The sequence below is a fragment of the Psammomys obesus genome, unplaced genomic scaffold, assembly GCF_907164565.1.
Source record: "Psammomys obesus unplaced genomic scaffold, mPsaObe1.curated_primary_1811, whole genome shotgun sequence".
Lineage (NCBI taxonomy): Eukaryota > Metazoa > Chordata > Mammalia > Rodentia > Muridae > Psammomys > Psammomys obesus.
Genome location: NW_026596091.1, coordinates 10,019,132 through 10,043,923, shown reverse-complemented (window position 1 = coordinate 10,043,923; position 24,792 = coordinate 10,019,132). Strand labels below are relative to the sequence as shown.

General features: G+C 43.1%; 1 protein-coding gene across 1 annotated transcript in view; it reads left to right on the top strand.

Moving 5' to 3' along the window:
* The window catches only part of Cfap54 (cilia and flagella associated protein 54), a 301,678-nt gene that overhangs the window by 2,304 nt on the left and 274,582 nt on the right, over positions 1-24,792 (top strand). The window contains exons 2-5 of the mRNA XM_055627824.1: positions 7,521-7,626; positions 9,959-10,102; positions 12,044-12,215; positions 16,179-16,237. Coding sequence (XP_055483799.1) covers positions 7,521-7,626; positions 9,959-10,102; positions 12,044-12,215; positions 16,179-16,237 — 481 coding nt within the window. The remainder of the gene's footprint in view (positions 1-7,520; positions 7,627-9,958; positions 10,103-12,043; positions 12,216-16,178; positions 16,238-24,792) is intronic.

Here is a 24,792-nt window from a genome sequence, read left to right as displayed (position 1 = left end):
AAAGGGGGATGGCAGGGAGTATAGATAGAGAAAACAAGGAAAAGTACCTTATTAAAATTGAGGAGGAAGCTGGGTGGTAGTGGTACACTCCTTTAATTCCAGTACTCAGGAGTCAGGGGCAGGAGAATCTCTGTGTTCAAGGCCAGCCTGTTCTACAAAGCAAGTTCCAGGATGGCCAGGATTACACAGTGATTCTGTCTTGAACACCACCCCTGCTCCCCCCCCCCCACAAAAAAAATAAAGTAGAAGAAAGAAGTTGGAGGAGGAGGAGGAAGAAGAAGAGGGGAAAAAAAGCAAGAAAGACAGGAAGAAAGAATGAAAGAAAGAAAAGAAAGAAAAAAAAGGAGGCATGGGGACAGTGTATAAGGATTTTCTTTGTAGAGTGGGCTACACAGGGACAATGGCAAGTGTGAAAAAGCTGGGGTAGCACTGTGACAGAAGAGCAGGTGTACGTAGGAGGAAATGAAATGAAGAGTTTGATTTTGGAGATATTATGATTGTAACTCCAGGCAGGGCTGGGTGTCAGAAGAGAAACACCCTTGGGATTCTTCAACCCATTAATGATATTCAAATTATGATTGACAGCCTGGCCAAGGGACTGAATGTCGGTGAAGAGGAGAGTAAAGGGCAGAGCCAATGGATGTTCTAACACTGACAAGGAGAAGCAAATAGTAACCTGCAGAGACCAAGAGGCCCAAAGGTTGGAGGAGAGCTGGGAAGTAGCTGGCACTCCAAAAGTAGGGAGAGAAAGTGATTCAAAGGGAAGAGTCAACTGTAGTATATCCTGTGGTATATCCTCCTTCATCAGGAGGAGAAGCAAGAGTTGACCAACACGTGAAGACAAATAAGATGCTGGTCTTGGGGATGCATCCCTGTAATCCCAGCTCTCACAGCGGCAGAGGCAGGTGGATCTCTGTGAGTTGAAGGCTAGCCTGGTGTACAAAATGAGTCCAGAACAACCAGGACTACACAGAAAAACCCTATCTTGAAAAACCAAACCAAACCAAAACCAAAAAACAAACAAAAAAGATAAGATAAAGGCTTTTGCTGGACCTGGTGTAGCATACCTATCATCCCCACATTTGGAAGGCTGAGTTGGAGGATTCTGCATCCAAGGCTAGCTGAGTGAGACCCTGTCTAAAGGAGAGCCGCCCACACCCAGTCCTGATTCTCAGATACATTGTATTTGATGCTGGTTTCTTTTTGTACATCATCCGGAATCCCCACTCCTAGCATTCCAGTCCGGAGGTTCACTTTTCTTTGGCCCTGACGACTCTGTCTCAAATATGCCTGTAGCAGTCAGGGAGTTCTTTGCATATCATCTGATCTTGTCTAAGGTCTATTGATTGCCATGGCTTCTAGAGTGCAGTTAAGAGGCCCTCATTGTTCTCCAGGGTCGGAGAATCTGGTTCTGACTTCCTCTTGTCTGTGCTCAGCACTGTTCTTGGGATTTGCCAGAGAAACACTCTACTTTGTTGTCCCAGAGGCTTAATATTTATGGTTCCCTGTGTCTGGGAGGATTTTTTTCCCCCAGATTTCTAGTTATCTGGCCTTTTTCAAGTCTCTGCTCAGTCATCACTATCCAGGACAGGTTTGTTTTGTTTTTCTGCCTAAAGTCAGGCTTACCTATTTTATTTAAATGTTTATTTTCTGGTATATTTTTTGTCTCCTTTATTAAAATGTAAACTTCCTGGTGTGCTTGAGTAATTTTTTTTCCTTTCTTCATTGCTCCATCTATAGTAGCCTGGCGATTGCAACATAGTAACTACTCAACAGATATTGATATTGCAGGAATCCAAAGACTATATTATTGTGTATTCGCACCAACTTTTAAAACATACTTATTTTTATCTTATGTGCACAGGTGTTGTGCATGCATGTGTATCAAAACAGGTGGTGCTCCAGCAGAGGCCCAAGGGGGAGCTCAATAAGAGCTTGCTTTCAAATGAGGGGCAAGGGAGGTGATGTTAAGCTGAGATGAGAAGAATGCACAGGAGTCAACCAGGCAAACAGAAAAGCAGGGGAGTAAGCATAGAGGAAGATCCTTTGGCTGGAAAGAACCAAGCCCTTTGAATCAACAGCGAGCAGCTCTTTCGCCTTCAACATGGGAAGTGCCGGTCCAATGGTAGGGGGTGACATTAGAGGGAGCAATGGGCCTTTGAAAGGCTTAAGAGGCCAATTGCAGCAGAAACCCTTTTCTGGTAAGAGATTGCCCTCATGCAATTTTTATTTGAAAATGCTGCTTGGATGATCATGTCCAAATCGAGCAAGAGTAGTAATGGGGAGCTGGTGAGGAACTCAGAAGGTAGGAGTTACTTTTATTTTATTTATTTATTTTTGCTTTTCAAGACCAGGTTTTTCTGTAGCCTTGGCTGTCCTGGACTCCCTTTGTAGACCAGGCTGGCCTCTAACTCACAGAAATCTGCTTGGCTCTGCCTCCCCGGGATTACAGATGTGGGCCTCTGTGCCTGGCTCAGGAGTTGCTTTTATAACATGCTTGACAGATGGCTTTTTTTTTTTTAATCAAAGCTTTTTTCTTTTCCTAACTATAGGAATTTCCAGGAGCATAAAAATTTATAGTACCAAAAACATAATTTTGACTATATGCACAATGCTGTTATGAAAAAGTGTGATATATTAAAAATATACTTTTGTTATAAGCACTAGATATTCTAGTGAGAATTTATTTAGGACATTCAGAACATCTTTAGCTGTTTTAGCCAACCATCAGGATAAAACACTGCTAGCTTTTTATTCTTAAAGCTGGCTGTGGTGGTCCATGCCTGTGATTCCAGCTGACGTAGGAGGACGTACTATGAGTCTGAGGTCAGCCTGGACTACAATAGTATGTTTCAGGGCACCCTGGGCTACAGAAGATATTTTTTGCTCCAGTATTATGTAAGCCATTCTTAATGAGAAGCATTCCTGAACTCTAGATTCTCTAAAAAAAAAAAAAAAAAAAAAAAAAATTAAATAAATAAATAAAAAGAAGAAAGAAAGCCCTCTTCTTATTACATAACCCTGACTTAATCAAGCTGGTATTTTGCTTTGATGAGGAACAAACCCAATGATCACCTCATCTGTAAGGCTTTGGTGAGTTAACTGTTTTAGGTGCAGAACTGAAGGGTTTTGGCCTGACTGGGTAGATTTCTTGAATTTATTACACATAAATACCATGGAATTTCACAAGGCAGCAAGTGAAATATCAAATGAACAAAGAAAACGTCTTTCTTTTCTTAACCCCTGTGGTTTCTATTTAATTATTTATTTGTTGCTGTCCTTTATTGTGGGCACATGTGTATTTTTTTTCCCCAAACATTATCATTCAGTCCATAAAGACAGGGATGCTCAGTTTCCTTTCCCCAACTGGGGACTCGATATCATTTAATTACCTCAGTGAATCAACTGATCTGTATCTGTAGATATTGTTTCCTGAATGTTCTAACATACACATGTGAGTAGCAAATGCCAATCTCCAGGCTTTTTTGTTTTGTTTTAAGACAAGTTTTCTCTCTGTAGCCTTGGCTATTCTGGAACCTGCTCTGTAGACCAGAACTCAAGAGGTCCACCTGCCTCTGCCTCTGCCTCCCAAGCACTGGGATGAAGGGCAGGCACCATCACTACCCATTCTTAAGAGTCTCCAGTTCTTAAGTTTAGACTGTTGCCTGTATTCATGTCAGTTTGTGCTGCCTTAACAAGATGCTACAGCCGTGAGTGGCTTAAGGAGAGACGTTTATTTTCACAAAGTTCTAAAGGCTTCACACTCCAGGGCAGGGTCTTGTCAGGGCTCTGGGAGGAAGAAAGCAGGAGAAAACTCTGGGTGTCTCTTTTGGGAAGGACAGTAATCCCACTAGACCAAGATCCTCATGTAACCCTAACTGCTTCCTCAGAGGTCCAGCTGCCCTTGGGGGGTTAAGGCTTCAACAGAGTGCTTGGGTTTGGGAGGATGCAATTTGTCTGCAACACCATCCTTTTCTAGAAAGATAGAAGGTTTGGATAACTTTAAGGGGAGTTTGGATTTTGTTTTTGATTCCAGAGGCACTCTGTAAGCTAAGTTACCTTCTTGGCGTGTCTGTGAGGCATCATCTTGACTGGGTTAATGGAGGCTGGAAGACCCACACACGTGGTCCCTCCCCTTCAGTCAGCACCCTGGACTGTACAGAATGGAGAAAGCAAGGCAAGCATGAGTCGATTGTAGGTATGATACGACCAGCTCCTTCACACCCTTGCTGCCCTGACTTCTGCCATGATGGACTGTACCTTGACCCGTGAGACAGAAGAAACCTTCTGTTCCTTAAGTTGTTTTTGTCAGAATATTTTATCACAGCAACAGGAAAAGAAATGAAGATATCCTACCTGTACCATGTATCCATGATTTTTTGTTTTGTTTTGGAGACAGGTTTTCTCTGAACAGCTCTGGCTGTCCTGGAACATCTGTAGACCATACTGGCCTCGAACTCAAAGAGACCCGCCTGCTTCTGCCCCTCAAGCACCGGGATTAAAGGCAAGTGCCACTACAGGCTGGTATTCATGACTCCTGAGGCAGGAAGTCCTTGTCTGTGGGACTGTTTATCATTTTGGGGTTCCTACAAAAATAAAATGAAAGAAAAAAATAATAATTCTAGGCAAAGATCCAGAATAGCCAACACAATATTGAAGAACAAAATTGGAGGACGATTAAGGTTGTGGTGGCCCAGGCGTGTAATTATGACATGCTGGACAGTGTGCCTGGAGTGTGCATTTGAGAGTGGCCAGGGTTTCATAGTGAGACCCTGTGTCATTTCAAAGAAATAAAGGTGCAGACAAATACTACACACTCTGAGGACGTATAAACAGCTGTAGTTTTCTAGATAGTGTGATTTTGGTGAAATAATGGACGAATCTATGGAGAAGAAAACAACCTAAAAACAGTCTGTAGTTTGACAAAGGAACAGAATCAAGCAGAATGGTGCTGGAAATACTCATCAAACTACATGCAGAAAATGAATTCAGTCCAGACTTTGTCAGCTTCATGGAAATCAACTCAAAGGATCACCTGTCTTAAATGCAATGCTCAAAACAGTAAGGTTCCTAAGAAAAAATCTGGGTGAGCTTGGGTTTAGCAATTACCTTTTTATACATAACTCCAAATATATGGTCCATGACAGAAATACTCAGCCAGCTTAATTTTATCAAAACAAAACTTTTCTGCTCAGTGAAACACTGTAAAGAGTATGAAAAAAATAGGCTGAATAGGCTGTATACTTTTTTGTTTGTTTGTTTGTTTGTTTGAGACATAGTTTCTCTGTGTGGTGGCTGTCTTGGAACTCACTCTGTAGACTAGGTTGACCTTGAACTCAGAGATCTGCCTGCCTCTGCCTCCTGAGTGCCTGGATTAAAAGCATGAGCCACAACTGCCTGGCTAAGCTGATAAAAAATTGTTGTCCACAACATACAAAGGACTTTTAAAAAAGATCAATAGCAGGAAAAAACAAAACAAAACAAAACAAAACAAAACATCCAGCTTGTTTTTAAAAATTGGCCGAAGATCCAGCAGAAAAATCACCAAAGAGGTGTACACAGATGGGAAATAAACAGATGTTCCGCATTCAACAACATCAGGGGACTGCAGAGTCGAACAACCGTGAGAGCGCCTGTCCACTGTTACAAGGCCAAAATCCAGGGCTCTGACAACGCTGGAAGCCAATGAATGAGTATCCCCTCCCTGTTCGAGGGGATGCAGAATGGCAGATAGGACACCCTGATACCGCCATCTAATCATTGTGGCTCTCCACACCCACCCGAAGGATGATTACGTTCACGTAAACCCCTGCATAGGGATGCTCATAACAGTGCACACACTCTCTGTCTGTGTCTCTGTCTCTGTGTCTGTGTGTGTGTGTGTGTGTGTGTGTGTGTGTGAGTGGATGTGGAGGCCAGGGCTCAACCTTTGATGTCCTTCACCACGAGCTAGCCTTTGTTTTTGAGATAGGGTCTGTCACTGGAATCTGGAGCTTACAGATGAGGATAGGCCAGTGAATCCTGGAGATCTGCCGGCCCCTGCTTTCCGGGTGCTGAGATTACAAGCATGTGCCGCAGAACCTGTCTATTCACCTGGGTTCTGGGCCTCCAGCTCGGGTCCCCAGGCTGTGCACTAACCATCTTGTTAATTAAGCTCTTTCTCCAGCCCCAGATATGCATAGCACCTTCATCTATAATTGTTAACGCGTGTAAGCAGCCACAGTGTTCTTCATAGGGTTAGTGCAAAAATAAATGATGGTATACAAGATCATGTAATAGTAATTAGTATAAGAAACAAACTGAAAAGACAAATAGATACATATTTCTAAATGAAAGAAGGCAGTCTTTCTGTAGAGTGGTCATTCTGCAAGAGGAAGGTTATGGAGACAGTAAAATGATCAGTGGTTAGGGAGGAAGGGAGAAATAAATGAATATCGGTGGAGAACAGAGGAATTTCAGGATGCTGAAACATTGCATTTTGTAACAGTGTGGATATGTATCATATATTTATCAAAAGCTCACCAAGAATGAATCCTGACAGAAATGATGAAGTTTGTCGACTTTGAAATGTTGACTCATCAGCTGTAAGATGATACTGTGAAAGAGTAGAAACAAAAGCTACATCCAGATTAATTTGTGAGGGGGCTGGAGAGGTGGCCTGGTAGGCAAAATAACTTCCTGCTCCTGCAGAGTACCTGGGTTCAGTTCTCAGCACCTACATGTGCCTCACAACTACCCTTAGGTTGGTTCAGGTGGTCTGGTGCCCTCTTCTGGTCTTCCTGGGTACTGCACACACACGGCACACAAGTAAGGCAAAAACACTCATACCTAATTAAAGAGAGAGAGGAGTTAACATAAGAAAGAAGCCGGTTTGCAGAGGAACACTGAAGTCCTGACATAACCTAAGAAACAGAGCATGTGTGAAACAAATGAGATGCAAAGGAGGGGGGGGAGATCATATACCATATGGGTCTTTCCTCCGCCCACTAGCTCAGCTCCTTTCTTGGGAGTGCCTTGCCTTTATCAATCATCTGTCTATTTGTATTTCATGCCTTGCTAAAAGGCATGGCTTTTTCCTCCATCTTCTGGCTTCTGCCAAGATTTTTACCTAGCCCATACTTTTCCTCAGTACAATTGTCCTTGGTCTTCCTTCCATTTCTAAGATCTTTCTTGAGACAAAGAGCCCCAAAAGGGAACCTCAGTTTCTCCAGTTGTTGTACCACTCTGGTGGCAGATACTAACAGAGGGAGGGCATGGTGGCTTGTTCGTGTTTGGGGGTTGGGGTGGAAGGACATCTCAGTTTTGCAGTGAAGTTAAAGCTGCTCTAAAAAATAAAACAGTTTTAAGAAATGCTATAGAGAGGCTGCAGTCAAGGATGGACAGACACATGCTAGCTGCACTAAGGTTTGTGAAGGCTTGGGCATTAACAAAAAGGCGAGTGTTAAAGGGGTTGCCGGCTCATTAACTGGGACTGCCTGCTGACTCTGAAGGTGTCACTTTCCCCTTTATGATTCTTACAGTGCCATCACTCTGTTTAATATCTGGACCAAATACGCCCCCAGGCTGCCGTCTAACTATTACTACGAGAAGCTTCTGCGGGTCGGCGACAGCCTCCGTCATATGAAAGTAAGAGGTTCCGAAGCTGAGAGCTGAGCTCCTTCAGGGACTTACAATTTGGGTTGCTACCCTTCCTAGTCCACATGTTTTGAAGTTGCTTTTTTTTTTTTTTTGTCTTAGAAAATAATATGCAAATGGATAAAAATTTCATTTTGTATTTGGAAGTCTCCAGGGCGGTCCCTTTAGGGACCAGAGGAGGGCAGGGGCAGAAAGGCAGCACAGTTCCACTCACAGAGGGTGTGGTAGGCCCACAGCAGGAAGCGCTGAGTCATCATGTTCCTACCTTTATACAAAGGAGCCCAGACACCATTTCCTGTTGTTTTTCACTTCACTGGCGGCCTTGCCCTGTCAGCCCTCACAGCTTCTGGCCCAGCTTGTTCCGTGTCCTGTTTTAATGACTTAGGGTCTTTTATGACTATTTCGCTGCAGGCTAGCAGCTGTAGCATCTCTGTCCCGTTTCCTGCTCAGCTATTATATGAGAAGCTGAGCATTTGCCACAATGTTAGTTCTGTATCAGGGTCTATGTTTTTTAATGTCATGGACCTGGACTTGGCTTGATAAGACCATGCCATGGCTGGGCTTCCATGAACTTGTGAGTTTAACCCCGTAGCCCTCTGGCCTAAGTCCAAATATAGCAAGTTCTATTCAGTGTTGGACAAGGAGTTATTTTCTCCACAGGGGTTTAGGCCAGGCATGGGCAATGTTAGTACCTTCTGAGTTTTCAGTTTCCGCAGCTTGATTTTCTTCCTGCATTTCTGTTTCTTAGAATTTTAAATTTACCAAATAGAGCAGCAGTCTCAGCCTGTCGGTCACAACCCCTCTGGGGGCTCGCATCAGATATTGTGCCTATCAGCTATTTGCAGCTGAATTACAGTTAGGATGGAACAAGGAAATAATTGCATGGCTGGGGTCACCATAACGTGAGGAGCTGTATTAAGCGGTCGCAGTGTTAGGAAGGTTGAGAACCACTGAAATAGAGGATAAGGCATAGAAAGACTTTCATTTTAAACCCATCAATGCTAAAGGACAACTTTTACCCCAAAATGGATAAGAGATAATTTTTTCTGAAGCCGAATATGAGTGACCATGGCCTAGGGCATAGATTCAGGTCACCCCAAATTGTCCAATAAAGTTAACAGTTTCATGAAGCTTTTATAGTCATTTATGACTTCCTAGTCATAAATCAAGACACTTTTCAGACATGTCGGCATAAATACCAGGGAGGCAGCTCACAGCGGACAGGAACTCTGTAAGCCTCAGATACTATCTGATGACATAGTTAGTTTCTGGTTGGTGGCAATTCTAGGGGGTCTGCCAAGTCAACATATTCCCAGAGATTTCACCTGGAGGTCAAGTCACAAGGCTCAAACACAGGGGCAGGCAAGGAATGGTTTCAAAGTGCTGAAAGGGAGCCCAAGATAGATTGTAATTAGACTCTGGACCTGCAGCCCGATCCTCTCCACAGTCGCTGAAGTTCTAATCAGCCATCAATCAGCCTTCCAGAAAGTTCAGTCTAAGGTGCCTTTCTTTCCAGGATCCTCTCACCCACAGAGCTAAGATCTGGCTTCCCCTACCTAAATTAGAGAGAGCCAAGACTCTCTCTACACATGCGGCAGGTGGGCATGTCAAAGCCAGGCTTTTCCTGGAAACAGGGTTGCAAAACATTCAGCTTTACAGTACTACCCACGTTCCCTGCTGACACTTTCCAGGATGCCCCCCCACCCCCCAGCCTTCAGCAAGGCTACAGTCCTCACTCTTGAATTGAACGTATGGGCCACCATGACCAGGGCATGCTGGATTTAGGAGCTTAGATCCTGAGTCCATGAGATGCTGAGGGTTTTACTACATGTATCACAAATTCGCGTGTTCTCATCACTGTGCTCTCGGTGGTCCCATAGCCCAGTGGGCTGGCACAGACAGCGTCCGTCACTTTGGTCTCTTTGGAAAATGGTGCTAGTCACATGGAGGTATCAGGCTTGGAGTATAAAGAAATGGACCCTAGATATAAAAGGGTAACAGTTATTTTTCAATAAAGTTACATCAAATTGCTGGCCACGTTAGTCCCTGGAAGCAGTAATAACCAATTGATTTAACTAAGGATACTCTCACTATCACCCAATCTTTTTGTTTGTTTGTTTTTGTGTTTGAGACAGTGTTTCTCTGTATAACCTTGGCTGTCCTGGACAGCTTTGTAGACCAGGCTGGCCTCAGACTTACAGAGATCTGCCTGCCTCTACCTCCTGAGTGCTGGGATTACAGGCGTGAGCCACCGCAGCCCAGCTCTCTCCCCCAATCATAAGACACCATTTTGGCACTGTAACCAAGCCCACTTTCATTTTAGGAATATAAGCTGGCTCTTCTGCAGTGTTATGGCAGGTATCTCCAGCAGTTCACCGCTGGCTATGATGACCAGAAAGAAGATGTGAATCAGTTCAAAAGCGTCTTTTTCCCCAAAGGCTTTGGAGACGAGCTGGCTGGACTTACAGTAAGATGGGAGCAGTAGCTAATATCTCTGTGGCTTTTGACTAGCTGTATGACTAGTGTAGCTTTTGGGTGACAGTGTCTCCGTATCCTCCTCTGCCTAGTACAGCATCTGGCTGTACAAATTTTGAGAGCTGGACAAGGTAGTGGATTTACCAAGCTTTGGAGGTTGTGTCAATATAAACACTAGTTCATCCTGAAGGCAGCGCTGTTGTTATGAAAACTAATACTTGTAGTAGGTACATTTATTTACAAAGAGTTTGGGAAAACATCCTGGATCCTTAGAGCAGGTGCTGGCTAGATCCTATTAGTGCTCTATCTTACAGAAGAGGAAATCAAAGCTTCTTATATAAGTATTGTAAAAAAGTTCTCCTTGAGTTCAAACAGAGAATTTTTTCTCTTATTATTATTAATATTATTCTCATTAATTACAATTTATTCACTTCCAGCTGTAGCCCCCTTCCTCATTCCTCTCAGTCCCACCATCTCTCCCTGTTCCTCTCCCATGCCCCCCCCCCCCAAGTCCACTGATATGGGAGGTCCTCCTCTCCTTCTATCTGACCCTAGCCTATCAGGTCTTATCAGGACTGGCTGCATTGTCTTCCTCTGTGGCCTGGTAAGGCTGCTCCCCCCTCAGGGGGAGGTGATCAAAGAGCCAGCCCATGAGTTCATGTCAGAGACAGCTCCTGCTCCCCTTACTAGGGAACCTATGTGGAGACTGAGCTGCTATGGGCTATATGAGCAGGGGCTCTAGATCCTCTCCATGCATAGATAGAGCATGGTTGTCTGCACAAGCAGAAAATTTTTTATAAGAAATTTTAAGCTGTGTTTTTAATACACCAGTGTTACTATATTAACTGCTAGCATTAATTTACTAGTTGAGCCCTTGGGGGCTTCACAGCTGTGCTTGGGAATCTGGGCACTAAAGGAATCCTTGATAAGAAGACAGAGCTAGGGGCCCTGTGAGATTTACCCTTAAGATTTCCAATGGCTGGCCTTGTTGTCCTCCCTTCCAAATACTTCAGGTGTCTTTAATGGGGACGAGAACACAATCCCAAAGGAAATAAAAAACAAAAACAAAAAACATGCCAAAGTGAACTTTGTGCTAGGTAACCTTGTACCGTATGAATTAGCACCTCACAGCCTCTTTATGGCCCTAAGTGGTGGAGCTATTTTACTTTTTTGTTGATAAAAGAAACGAGATTATTAGAGATTAAGAAACTAGCCCAGGGGCTGGAGAGATGGGTCTGCAGTTAGGAGAGCTTGCTGCTCTTCCAGAGGATCTGGGTCTGCTTCCAAGTGCTCACATTCAGGACAGCCTGTAATTCTACCGTGTCTGATGCCTTCTTCTGGACCCGGTGAGCATGACAGACACCTGAAGTGTCTCTAGTGTTGCCTGTGCCTGGAACCTCTGCCAAATGAGCTGAATTTCTTTTTCTTTCTTTCTTTCTTTCTTTCTTTCTTTCTTTCTTTCTTTCTTTCTTTCTTTCTTTCTTTCTTTCTTTCTTTCTTCTTTTCTCCTTCCTTCCTTACTTCCTTTCTTTCTTTCCTTCTTTCTTTCTCTTTTTCAAATTTCTCTTGAAACAGTGGAGGTCAATCAACATTTGCTGAAAGCATTATGGAAATTGAAACAATCACATGTAGGCCCATTCATAGGTTAAAACACTCTTGGATGAGATCACAGATAGAAGGGTAATGAGATAATAGGTAACAGGATTTCGGTTTGTTTTGTTTGGGACTTTCTTTTGCCTATGGAAAGCTAATCTTAACGAAACGAATGTTTTAGTGAAGCCTGTCTTATATTTTGTTGCACACTAATCCATTAAACCAATTCAAAACATGTTCAAATTTCAGTTTTAGTTTAGTTTTTTTTTAAACATTGTTGAGAAATGACTTTCTGAATCACATAAACCTGGTTATACTCATGTATTCCCATGTCTTTCAGTTTCGTGCTCTGAGTGCCCAAAATATTTGTAACTACGAGCTGATGTGCGAAAGTGATGCCAACCTGCAAAATAAGGATTCCATGAGGCAGTGTCTGCACATCTTGTCGACCTTCAGGATGATCATGCAGGTGGCTCTCCCACAGGAGCACCTTTGCTGGATTATCTTCAATGGTGCGAATCGACATGTCTTTTTTTTTTCTGTTGTGTCTTTCAGATAGTCATTTAAATGCCAAGTTTGATGGTAACTTGATCATTTTGTGATTCGAACTTATATGGTTTTCTAATAGACTGTTATTTTTTAATTGGACTATATTTTACTTTGCTTTCAGAAACAGAGACTTTGCGGTTTTTGCCAAAGGCAGGCTCAGTGGCTATGGGGTAGTGGGTTTTAGGTCTATGAAGAAGGTACCATAGTTGATGAGTGGGGAAGATGCTGGGGAAGGCTCAGTGATTGAGTGATCCTAAGAATCATCCACTTTCTCAGTCCTCTCCTCAAAGACGCTGGCCAGTAGTTTTGGCTTTCTACATCCCTCATCCAGCTTGTTTTTGAACAAGGATCTCTCTTTTTCTCGGTCTCAGTCTTTGTTTCTCATACACACACATGCACACACACATTCATACACTATTATTTATATAATATACATGCATGTGTAAAGAGACTGACCTTAGCTATTAAAGTGTAGTATTTGTTTTTCTATTCTCATGTTATTCTGTGGTGTTCACTGTATAGGCCTCTGCATCTGATGACTCTGAGGATGAATAATATAGTCTAAACAAAAGATAACAGGGACAGTCTGTTTGATGTGCGTAAGACTAGGGAAGAATAATTCCAATAAATATGTACTCTGCTTTCTGTCATCTCGTGGCAATTGAGAGCTCATCTCCGACCCTCTTCAGTCTTTACCCCCATAAACATGTGCCTCCATTTTCACTGAAATCACATTGCACGTTCACTGCTAGAAATGAGGATGACTTTGACAGGACTCTTGGGGTCGGTGACTGTTCAGTGTTTGTGGCCCGTCCTCATCAGTGTCTTCCATTCCTTAGTGCTGAGGCATGCTGGCAGAGTTGGACAGAGCAGGGACCCATGCTTCTGTACCCACAAGACAGTGAACAGCATCTGCAAGGCTGGAGTTCCTTGAGAGCTAGAAATGGCAAACGCTGCTTCCTTGCTTTTAAGATCAGACATAGATGTGATGTAGTAACATAAGCCTATGGTTCTAGCATTTGGAGGCTTAGGCAGGAAAATAGGGAGTACAAGAACAGCCTGGGTTATGTGGTACTCCCTGTCTCAAAGATAGATAGATAGATAGATAGATAGATAGATAGATGGATAGATAGATGGATAGATAGATAGATTCTCTCCTCCTCTGTTTGAAAAAGAGATTAAAGTTCTGTATCCCCTTTGTCCCTTTTCTGGTGTGAGCTTTGTGTTTTTAAATATGACTGAGCTCTACACTATTCTATTTCCTGGGTTTCTCAGTCAATGTTGTTATTGTAGAATCAGGCAGGTCCCTGTATGTGACCCTAATTCATTAGCTCTTTCTGCAGCTCCCCACAAATGTTCCTAGGGAGGGGGACCTAATCTGCCTTATATTTCTGTTTGCACAAACAATTCTGCAAAGAATGTCTTTGCACATCTCATTTTACAGTTTGGAGGGACAGTTTTCTGGGACCTGTGTTTATGAGTGGAGGTTCTGGGTGGTGGCACTCACATATACTATACTTGGTTTCACTAGTCAGTGGCCCTGTTTTAATGTAGTCATCTAAGGCTTACTGAGCACGTCCTGTGGTGTCTGAGAAGCAGGAGAAGATAGCAGATAAACACTTCTGCTCAGCCCTGCTGCAAGGAGGTGCTGCATGGAGCTAGCAGTGTCAGGTGCTGCTGTGAAGAAAATACAGGTGAGAAGGCAGACACGGAAGGACAGCAGAAGCCAGGCCAAGAGAGGCTGGAAAAGTACATAGAATGCTTGGGGGCAGTTGAACAAGGAGCTAAAGGAACAAGGGGCGGGATCCACCTGGACTATTTGGGGAAAAGCCGGTCCAACTCTGGGATTAGCAAGTACACAGGCCCTGGAGTGTTGGCAGTCTGTACTTTAAGCAGTCAGAATTACGCATTTAATAACTTGTCAAAGTACACTTGACTTTTGCACATAGACAGCTTATCACCGATTACTCAAGATAGGTAGTTAGTCTTGATTCTTTCTGAAAGGTTTTAAATATTCCCAAGTGACTGAACTCAGGTAATCTAGATGTTCGGACCATTTTGACAGTGGCCATCGTTGATAAAAAGGAATCCCAAGATCAGGCTCAATAAATTCAGAGTATGGATTTGGCTCAAATACAACAAACAAGAGAAACTCGTTTTCAGACTTTCCCTGAGTTCATAAAGATTCAGTATATGTCTCATCCTGGGCCATCTACTCTTGTCTGTGGCTTCTGCTGTGGGAATTAGTGAGCCAGGTGAAAATCCTGAACCACTAAAGAATTCAGATGTGGTCAAGATGAACTAGGGCTGGCAGGGTTGCAGGCGTGCTAGGAAACATAGAAGGGCCTTTGTTGTTCCTGAGGACAGCTCCCCCTACCTCCCACAGATGACGTGTTTTTCCAGGCTCCTGGCCGGAACTCAAGTCCCATGCTTGGTGGGCAGGCATGGGCTTCCTGTGCCCCGCCTGACTTAGTGACAGTTTTTCTTTTCTACAAGGAATCAGTCATACGGCTGCATCTCCTCACTCTGTGTAGTATGTATGTACATGCATGTATGTGGTATATGTGTGTGTATGTATGCGTGTGCAGTGTATACTTACGTAATGTCATGTGGTCACGTGTGTGTAGCGTACATGTAGGTGCATGTATATGTGTGGTTTATATGTGTGTGCATGAGTGTGTAGTATATATGTATGTGCATGTGTATATGTAGTGTATATGTGTGTAGTGTGTGTGTAGTTTACAAGTGGGCGCACCTCTCTCTACCCACTCAGCACTGGGGTCATAGGTGTTTTCCACACACAGCGAGCTCAAGGCCTCATGCTTGCAAAGCCAGTGACTTACCCACTGAGCAATCTCCTTGGCCCTCAATGCAGCCAAGCCGAGGTGCATAGGCTTTGAGTGAGTCTGAGCTGTGTGGCTTCCACCCTGGTGGATCTTAGGTGAAGGTAGAAAGTGTATACCAGAGTCACTCAGTTTGCCAAGTCCTTGGCTGCTAAGATCCAATTGTACTCTTCCTGAAACTTGAGGTGCTGTAAGTATTTCAGATGGCATTCAGTGTTTTTTGTTGCTGATCTGTGTAACTGATGTTTGCTGCTCTCACAGTTGTTTTAAAATCAAGAACTGTCTCTTGGAACAAATGTTTTTAGAGTTGAATTTTGATGGTCATGAATTTTAGACCAGCTGCTCTGTAGGAACAGTTGGACTACTTGTCATTACAAGCCAAACCTTTTAAAAGCAGGAATGCTTTCAAGCATGCTTTTACAGCAGGATAATGTCCTTTACCTAAAGACAGAGGTGTAGCAATGCTCTCCACCAATCCTGCCTCACACCAGCCAACTTTCCTCTCATAATTAATTGCCTGATACACAAATCTTACTGCGATAGTTGTTTTGTTAGACTCATCATAAGGAATGTCTTAATAACAGGGCGAACATTATCTGAGGCAGGAAAGAAGTAAAATGCAGCTCCTCACGTGTTTCAAGTTTTAAATTACCGTAAGCTTTGGTGTTGAATAGTTTTCCACACAGATAAAACATGTATCCTAATATTATTCAGAGATAAATCTTTCATTTTCAACCATAGGAAGCCACAGGAAAAAAGGACATTGTAGGGTTAATAAAAATCACAAAATATATTCATTACCTGCTAAAATATAATTCTCTCCAGCATATTTTAAAAGTTGAATTGCCATAAAATGAGGCTGGAAGACTGCAGTGTTAACCTATTTAAAAGATGATCATATTAGTTATTTCAATAATTTTGTGCTTTAGTGACAAGAAAAATTATAATGAGTATCACTTCCTACCATTATCAAACCTCATGAGAGCGCTTGTTTTGGAAATGGCAGACCTAAGCCAAGGAGACCGCAGCCTGCAGTCTCAGTGTTTTGACGTAAAGCATGTTAACAATCTTTCTCTTCTGTAGGTACCATTTACATGTACACCATTTGCCGAAAACTGATGCTCATGGGGCTGGCTTCCAAGGTAGGAAACTTAACGTTTTTCTCTTACGGCTTTCTATACCATACAGTGAATGCTGGGCTGAGCAAAGAGCATGTAGGGAATTACTTACCGTTTAGTGACTATGTGTGATAGAATGCGTTGGCCCTGATTTTAACAGTAGCCACATGAAGTGAGGGCCATAAAGAATCAATGTGAAGAATGGGACTCAGAAGCACATACGGGCATATTTGGCATCTCCGCATGTCAGATGTCACATTTGTCACACTTGATACCGAACTGCTCACTAAGAAAGGGACTCTCCTTCCTGGCTGGCTCAGGACATTCCTGTTTCTGCTGTTTGTCCCATGATAATCATTAAGAGTGCCACTTAGTCATTAAGAGTTCTGTCACTTTGGAAAGTGTCTTGGTTTGCAGGATAAACTATTTATAGTATAGAGTTCTGGAATGTTTTATTTATGAGTCGCATGCTATTTGATTGAGCAAACACCCAAACTCTCTTTAGCAGCTGAGGGCAAGGGGCCATTAAAATTATTATTACTTTTTGTATGCACGTACCATGTGTATACTCATGTGTGTGCAGATACAATGGGAATGTGCAGGTCATTGGGCTATTTAGCTGTCACTCTTAGGAAGGCTGTCTACCTCCTTTGAGATGCTGCTCTTGAGTTCTCTATTACACCGATTAGCTGACCAGCCTACTTCAGGGATCCTCCAGTGTTCAGATATCAACCATGCATCCTCCAAGCTAGCATTTTCCCATGGGTTCTAGGGGCCAAACTCAGGCAGTCAGACTTATGAGGCAGGCACTTCATAGACTGAGCCGTCTGCCAGGCCAGGAGACTTTATACGATTCTCCCCAGGCAGTAGCTGCCGATATGTCTATTGATTTCCCCACAATGTTGGTAGCACTTTTGTTGGCAGAAGACATAATCATTTTCTGTATTCATTGTATTCCAGGAATTGGAATGTAGGCCAGAAAGGGCAACTATACTCCCACTGAGCCCCCACTGGAGTTGCTGTTGGTGTGTGAAATGTTGTCTCCTTGTGAATGTTTTCCCTGAGTGTGCAAATGTGCTGGAGAGACAATTTGTTTAAATACATTTCATCAAAACTAGATATGTATCTCAGAGTTAACGACTCTAAAAAAGCAAATATGGAAGGCACGATATTTGCATTCTCAATGGATAACAGTAATTGTACTTCACTTTTTGTTTTGTTCCTCAAATTAAAAAAAAAAGACTATTACTAATAACTTGAACAAATTCTGGGCCAGAGTTTTGGGTCTGAATTAAACAGAAGCAAGGCTGTCCACATATAAGAATAAGTTGCTGTATAGACTCTCCCATCCATGTTGCTCTTAGTTTCAGCTGAGGGCCTAAAAAGAACTGACATATTTGTGCTACACTTGTATTAGCAAAAACTGCTCCACAGAGCCGCCATAGCTTGGCCTGCTTTAGTGTTTGCTTGCCAAGGTGTTGCAGGGCACAGCTGTCTTTGTCAACATTTGGTTGTTAGTGTTTGTCCTTGTTAACATGAAGAACATTCTAAATTAATGTGATTGTCATCTTAAAATAATTCATTTATAATCTTACGCCAAACATCTCTTCTCTCTGCCTCATGTAACTTGGGTTTGCCTCTGGCAAAGTATGTGATGGACGAGGAGAGTTGAGCAGTCCCAGGCCTGTGGGAAGGGGTTTGAGGGAAATGAAGCATGCAGGAATTTTGGGATTTTGCAGCGGGCACTCGAAGATTAAATTCTTATAGTTTTCCCAGTATGGCAAGCTTTAAGAAAATTTACGTATGTGTATTTTAATTCCTAATCCTCCACATGGTAAATTGATTGCTGATCCGAGGCCACACATGGCTAGCTCCATTTAATGGGCATAGCCCTGGAGATCCTGCCATATATGAAGTCTACAGGCTCCAGGGAATTTTTATTCCATTCAGCCTTGTCTCTGTGTTTTTTTTTAATCATTATTATTTGTCTGGTTGTGTGTGTGTGTGTGTGTGAAAGAATGAGATTCAATAGAGCTTGTCTTTTTTAAATTATTATTATTTGTTTGGTGTGTACATGCATGAAGGGTGTGTATAGGCCAAAAGTTGATGTCAGTTTCTATCTTCAGTTGATCTTCACCTTGGTTTTTGAGACAGGATCCCTCACAGAACTTGACTCAAGTTGGCTCAGCCTTCCTGGCCACTGTACCTGGCTTTTACATGGGTGTTGAGGACTGAAGTCAAGCTCCTTCTCCTTGCATGGCATTTTACCATAGGAACCACTTTCCAAAGGCCTGAGTTCAAGTCTGTAATTGCATGAGACAGAAGTAGACCTGGGCTTCTCTAGCTACTCTTGGTGTCCTTCTTGGTTAAGTTAAGCCCCTAGTTATGTAGAACCTAGGCTACCCTTCACTATTGCCGTATCTCTACTACATTCTGGGCACCGTGGAACGGCTTTGCACACTTAGCAATACTCACCAAAGTCTTTTAAGGTAGACATCACCAGTACAACCACCACCAGGCAGTGGCATCACCACCACCACCACCATCATCATCACCATCTGGACGAGAGTTCACCGTGTACCATGTATGCTACTAAATACTTTCATGCATCTTCTCACTTAATCAACATACCAACACTTGAATAAGGGCCCTCTTTTCACTAAACTTACAGATGGGGTTGCGAAGGCTGGGAAAACTGAGTTTGCTCACAATTGCAGGTGCAGTTTAAGGTATACTGAGGCCACTGTCACCCAGTACCACTGTCATAAGAGCAGCACCCGTCTAGTCACTAAATCGGCTCCCAGCCTGCCTGTCTTCTCCTGGTTTGCATACTCCAATGACGGAGCTATGTGGGAGATGCAGAAGAAAGAATTAGAAGAAGATATCAGAAGATGGAAAGATCTCCCATGCTCATGGCTTGGCAGGATTAACATAGTAAAAATGGCCATCTTACCAAAAGCAATCTACAGATTCAATGCAATTCCCATCAAATTACCAACACAATTCTTTACAGACCTGGAAAGAAAAATTCTCAACTTCATATGGAATAACAAGAAGCCCAGAATTGCTAAAACAATACTCTACAATAAAAGATCTTAAGCTGATCTTAAGCTGTACTATAGAGCAACAGTAATAAAAACTGCATGGTACTGGCATAGAAACAGAATGGTGGATCAATGGAACCAAACAGAAGACCTAGAAATAAACCCACATACCATGGACAACTGATCTTTGACAAAGATACCAAAACCATACAATGGAAAAAAAGATAGCATCTTTAACAAATGGTGCTGGTCTAACTGGATGTCTACATGTAGAAAAATGCAAATAGATCCATACTTATCAACCTGCACAAAACTAAAGTCCAAGTGGATCAAAGACCTCAACATAAAACCAGACACATTAAATCGGTTAGAAGAAAAAGTGGGGAATACCCTAAAACTCATTGGTACAGGAGACAACTTCCCGAACAGAACACCAACAGCACAGGTTCTAAGAGCAACAATCAATAAATGGGACCTCATGAAATTGAAAAGCTTCTGTAAAGCCAAGGTCATCGTCATCAAAACAAAACGACTGCCTACAGATTGGGAAAGAATCTTCACCAACCCTTTTTCTAACAGAGGGCTAATATCCAGTATATATAAAGAACAAAAGAAGCTGAAAAGCAGCAAACCAAGTAATCCACTTAAAAAATGGGGAACAGAGCTAAACAGAGAATTCTCTGTAGAGGAATATCGAATGGCAGAGAAGCACTTAAAGAAATGCTCAATGTCATTAGCCATCAGGGAAATGCAAATCAAAACGACCCTGAGATTTCACCTTACACTCATCAGAATGGCCAAGATGAAAAACTCGAGTGACAGCACATGCTGGAAAGGTTGTGGAGAAAGGGGAACCCTCCTCCACTGCTGGTGGGAATGTAAACTTGTACAACCACTCTGGAAATCAATCTGGTGCCTTCTCAGACAACTAGGAATAGTGCTTCCTCAAGATCCAGCCATACCACTCCTAGGCATATATCCAAAAGAGGCTCAAGTACACAATAAGGACATTTGCTCAACCATGTTTGTAGCAGCTTTATTTGTAATAGCCAGAAGCTGGAAACAGCCCAGATGCCCCTCAACTGAAGAATGGATGCAGAAATTGTGGTATGTCTACACAATGGAATATTACTCAGCAATGAAAAATAAGGAAATCATAAAATTTGCAGGTAAATGGTGGGACCTGGAAAGGATCATCCTGAGTGAGTTGTCCCAGAAGCAGAAAGACACACACGGTATATACTCACTCATATAGACATGTAATATAGGATAAACCTACTAAAATCTGTACATCTAAAGAAACCAATTAAGAGAGAAGACCCTGACTAAAATGCTCAATCCCCATCCCGAAAGGTAAAGAGGAAGGACATCAGAAGAAGAAGAAAACAAGAAACAAGCTAGAAACCTGCCACAGAGGGCCTCTGAAAGGCTCTGCCCTGCAGATTATCAAAGCAGATGCTGAGACTTATGGCCAACTGCTGGGCAATGTGCATGGAATCTTATGTAAGAAGTGGGAAATAGTAAGATCTGGAGAGGACAGGAACCCCACAAGGAGAGCAACAGAACAAGAAAATTTGAACACAGGTGTCTTTCCAGAAACTCATACTCCAAGTACCATGCATGGAGATAACCTAGAACCCCTGCACAGATGTAGCCCATGGCAGTTTAGTGTCCACGTGGGTTACATAGTAATGGGAAGAGGGACTGCCTCTGACATAATCTGATTGGCCTGCTCTTTGATCACCTCCCCCTGAGGGGGGAGCAGCCTTACCAGGCCACAGAAGAAGACAATGCACATCACTCCTGATGTCATCTGATAGACTAAGATCAGGAGGAAGGAGAGGAGGACCTCCCCTATCAGTGGACTTGGGGAGGGGCATGCACGAAAAAGGGGGAGGGGAGGGCAGGATTGGGAGGGGAGGAAGGAGGGGCTTATGGGGGGATACAAAGTGAATAAAGTGTAATTAATTAAAAAAAAGAAAAAAAAAGAAATCCCAAAGACTGAGTCTGATGAAGGGCTTTTCCTCAGATGGAAGCCTCTTACTGCACTCACCAGCATACACTTGAGCAGTACCAGCAAGCCATCTCCTCTATAGTGCTGTTCCTAGCCGTCGAGTGACTGCTTTGGGTCACAGAATAAATCTGTCATCTTCTGAGGCATTTAAAGCTGCAGTCTGGGACTCAACAAACGTTAAAGAATATACTAGCAAAGGTATGGGCTTATGTTTTACTTTTATAGCCATTTCGGTAAAATATTTGGCTTGCACAGCTATGAAGTCAACCATGTAACATATAAGCTTGCAGTCAACCTTGAGATGGCGCTGGACATAAACCAATGATTCATGAGGCTGCAGTGCCATCCTGTGGCTGAGCTGATTTACTGTGTGTGTTTTTCCTGCTCACACCTGAAACACACTCGTGTGGCATCCATAGTTTCGCTCCATCTATATTTTGGCTTTTTGAAGTTTTGTTTTTCTGTGAAGAAAAATTGTTCTGCTGTAGCCCATCCATTTTGTTAATAAAAATAATTATTTCTAGCCTGTAGAGCTAGAGAGAAAAAAAACACTACAAACTGAATCCCCCTTTTAAAAATGCCTTTTCATCTCCAAACTTAAAAGCAGGTTTTCCAGTGGGTTTTGGCACACTTCTCTCCTTCGTCAAGGCTTCTCTGTGTGGTGGAAAGAATGCTCCACTTAGTAGTTCAAAGACTTGAATTCCAGCCCCACTTCATCTCTCCCTCAGAAGCAGTTCAGGCCCTCTGAGTCAGATTAGGTTAGATTTAACTTAAGGTCCCTTCTGGCAATATACTCTTTGATTTTTTTTTTTTTAATTCCAACTCTTGGAGCAAAACCCAAGTATAATGTGAATGACTGTGAATGGAAGCTATTTTTATTTTGAAACATGAAATTTCTCTTCGCAGAAGTCCCGAGGGACTTTGCAAAGGCATGCTGATTTGAAGAGGGTATTTATGCATAGTTTCACCCTATACTCTCTGGACCACAGTGATCCAAAAATAGGGTTGTTGTGGGGTGGTGGGTGTGAGACAGCAGAGGTTCTGACGAGAAGTGGGAGGTTCCAATGATGCCAGCAAAGTAAGCCAACAACAGTGGCAGCAGTGGCCAAAAGCACCACTGGGCACCATGGGGCTGACTTGGCAGTGCTGTGTCTTCAGGACTAGGCCCGAATCTTTTCACTGTAGTCACCGACACACCCTAGAGTGAGGTCACTAAACACCAGCCATGCTGGGTGAGGGGGAGAGACCTGGGAACTCTATCCCAAGACAGATCCCATGCGGAGCACGGACTGCTCAGGTAGTCCCAGGTCCTTGGAAGGCTGTGTTTAGAAGTGAGTTTTGGGTTGTTTGGTACTTTTCCAGAAGATCTAGCTAGGACCAAGTGCTGGAAGTGTATCAAGGTGGATTTTAGTTTAGATTATGAAGTTGTTATTTTCTCAGGTTGAAAATTGCCCTTGTTACTGGGGTAGGAGCTCTTGGCAGGGGAGGATGGGGGATGTCCAGTGGTGGTGCCGGTGATGTTGATGGGAAGAAAGTTAGGGGGGCTTCCAGCCCTTCCATTTCTACGATTGCTTGAAGTATTTCCATAGCCAGCAGGGCGAACTGCCCTTTTAGTGAAGGTCAGTTTGCCTACTACCCGTTAGGTGATTTGGGGTAACAGTGATGAGGAAGATGCACAAGCTCCCCGGTCTAATGGGAGGAGCTTACGGGTTAGCAAAGCTTGCACACTGGTGTTCAATTCTCATCTGCGTCCAGTAGTTTCTTCACCTCTGTATTTCTCATTTTTATTATTGAACACTACATGAACCTGGTGGATTTGCTCTGGGTCCACAAAGCCATAGGACCTTTTGGATGAATTTCCTTTGCAAGGCCGGTCATTGATCCACAGAAGAAATTGTTCTTTAGTTTTTGTTTGCTTGCTTTTTTGTTTTGTTTTTAGAGACAGGGTTTCTCTGTGTAGCCCTGGCTGTCCTAGACATGCTTTCTAGACCAGGCTGGTCTTGAACTCACAGAGATCCACCTGCCTCTGTCTCCTGAGTGCAGGGATTAGAGGTGTGCACCACCGTGCTGGGCACAAATTATTCTTTAGTTTTGGAAGGCATATCTTCTCACTAGAAGAGAGGTTTTATTCTGTTGTCCAAAGTTGTTATTTCTTGAGGATCCAGGATACTTGTCAGCTTTCCTCTGGTCGGTACTCTTGGCTCCATTTCTAGAGTACTATGTGGGGTAGTTTTATGTCAACTTGACACAGACTGTAGTCATGTGAGAGGAAGGAACCTGAATCAAGAAAATGCTTCTAGAAGATTGGGCTGTAGGCAAACCTCTAGGGCATTTTCTTAATTAATGATTTGTATGGGAGGGCCCAGCCATTGTTGGTGGGGCCACCCCTAGGTTGGTGGTCCTGAGTTCTATAAGAAAGCAAGCCATGAAGAGCAAGTCAGTAAACAGCACCCCTCCGTGGTGTCTGCATGAGCTCCTGCCTTCAGATCACTGCCTTATTTTAGTTGACTTTTTCTTCGTCTTTAAATTATTTTTTAATACAAGGTTTCTCTGTGTAGCCTTGGCTGTCCTGGACTCACTTTGTAGATCGGGCTGGCCTTGAACTCACAGAGCTCTGCCTGCCTCGCCTGACTGAGTCCTGGACTAAAGGCATGTGCCGCCAAGCCCGGTGAGTTGACTTCTTTCAATGATGAACTACAATGTGGAAGTGTAAGCCAAATAAACCCTTTCTTCCCCAGTTTGCTTTTTGGGCCATGGTGTTTCATCATAACAATAGGAACCCTAATTAGGACATGTACTTAACAAGTACTGAACACTATCCTAGCCCATCATACACATTGGTTCTTTCTCTAGAGCAGTATGGCTGGGATTGTTAAAGCACCCATTAAAAAGATAAGAAGATTGAGGTCTAGAGAGACCCTGAAATGGGAATACAGCCTTAGTTTATCTGATTTCAGTCCAAATGTTTCTAATGAGCATTTAACTCTCCAGTGGTAAACGCTTTCCACTTCCCAAATCTGTCTCAACCAAAATAACCTGCCAACTCCACAGACAAGCTAGCAGCTTTGAATAACTCCTAGACTACAGTTCACACTTGAAGAATATTTCTGAAAATGAGGTCAGCTCACAGGCCTCTTAAGGAACTATTCTAGAACAGTAAATAAACTAAAACAGCTACTTTGAGTTTTGGGACTTTCTCAACTTGAATTAAAAACAAAAATTAAGGGGTAGGGATGGGGAGATGGGCTCTTGGTAAAATGTTTGTGTTACAAACATGTACACCTGAGTTTGATTTCCAGACCCCTATGTTTAAAGAGAAGGCAGGCACAGCTGCATGCTTGTAATCTCTGCTTTGGGAAGGTGGAGAAAAGCTTCTCCTGCTGTCTAGCTGGCCAGCTAGCTCAGCTGAATCAGTGAGGCCCCAGTTCAGTGAATGGCCTCTGTTTCTAAGAATAAAATGGAGAGCAATTGGTGAAGATGCTCAGTGTTGACTTTGGCTTGAGTATGTGCACACACAGACA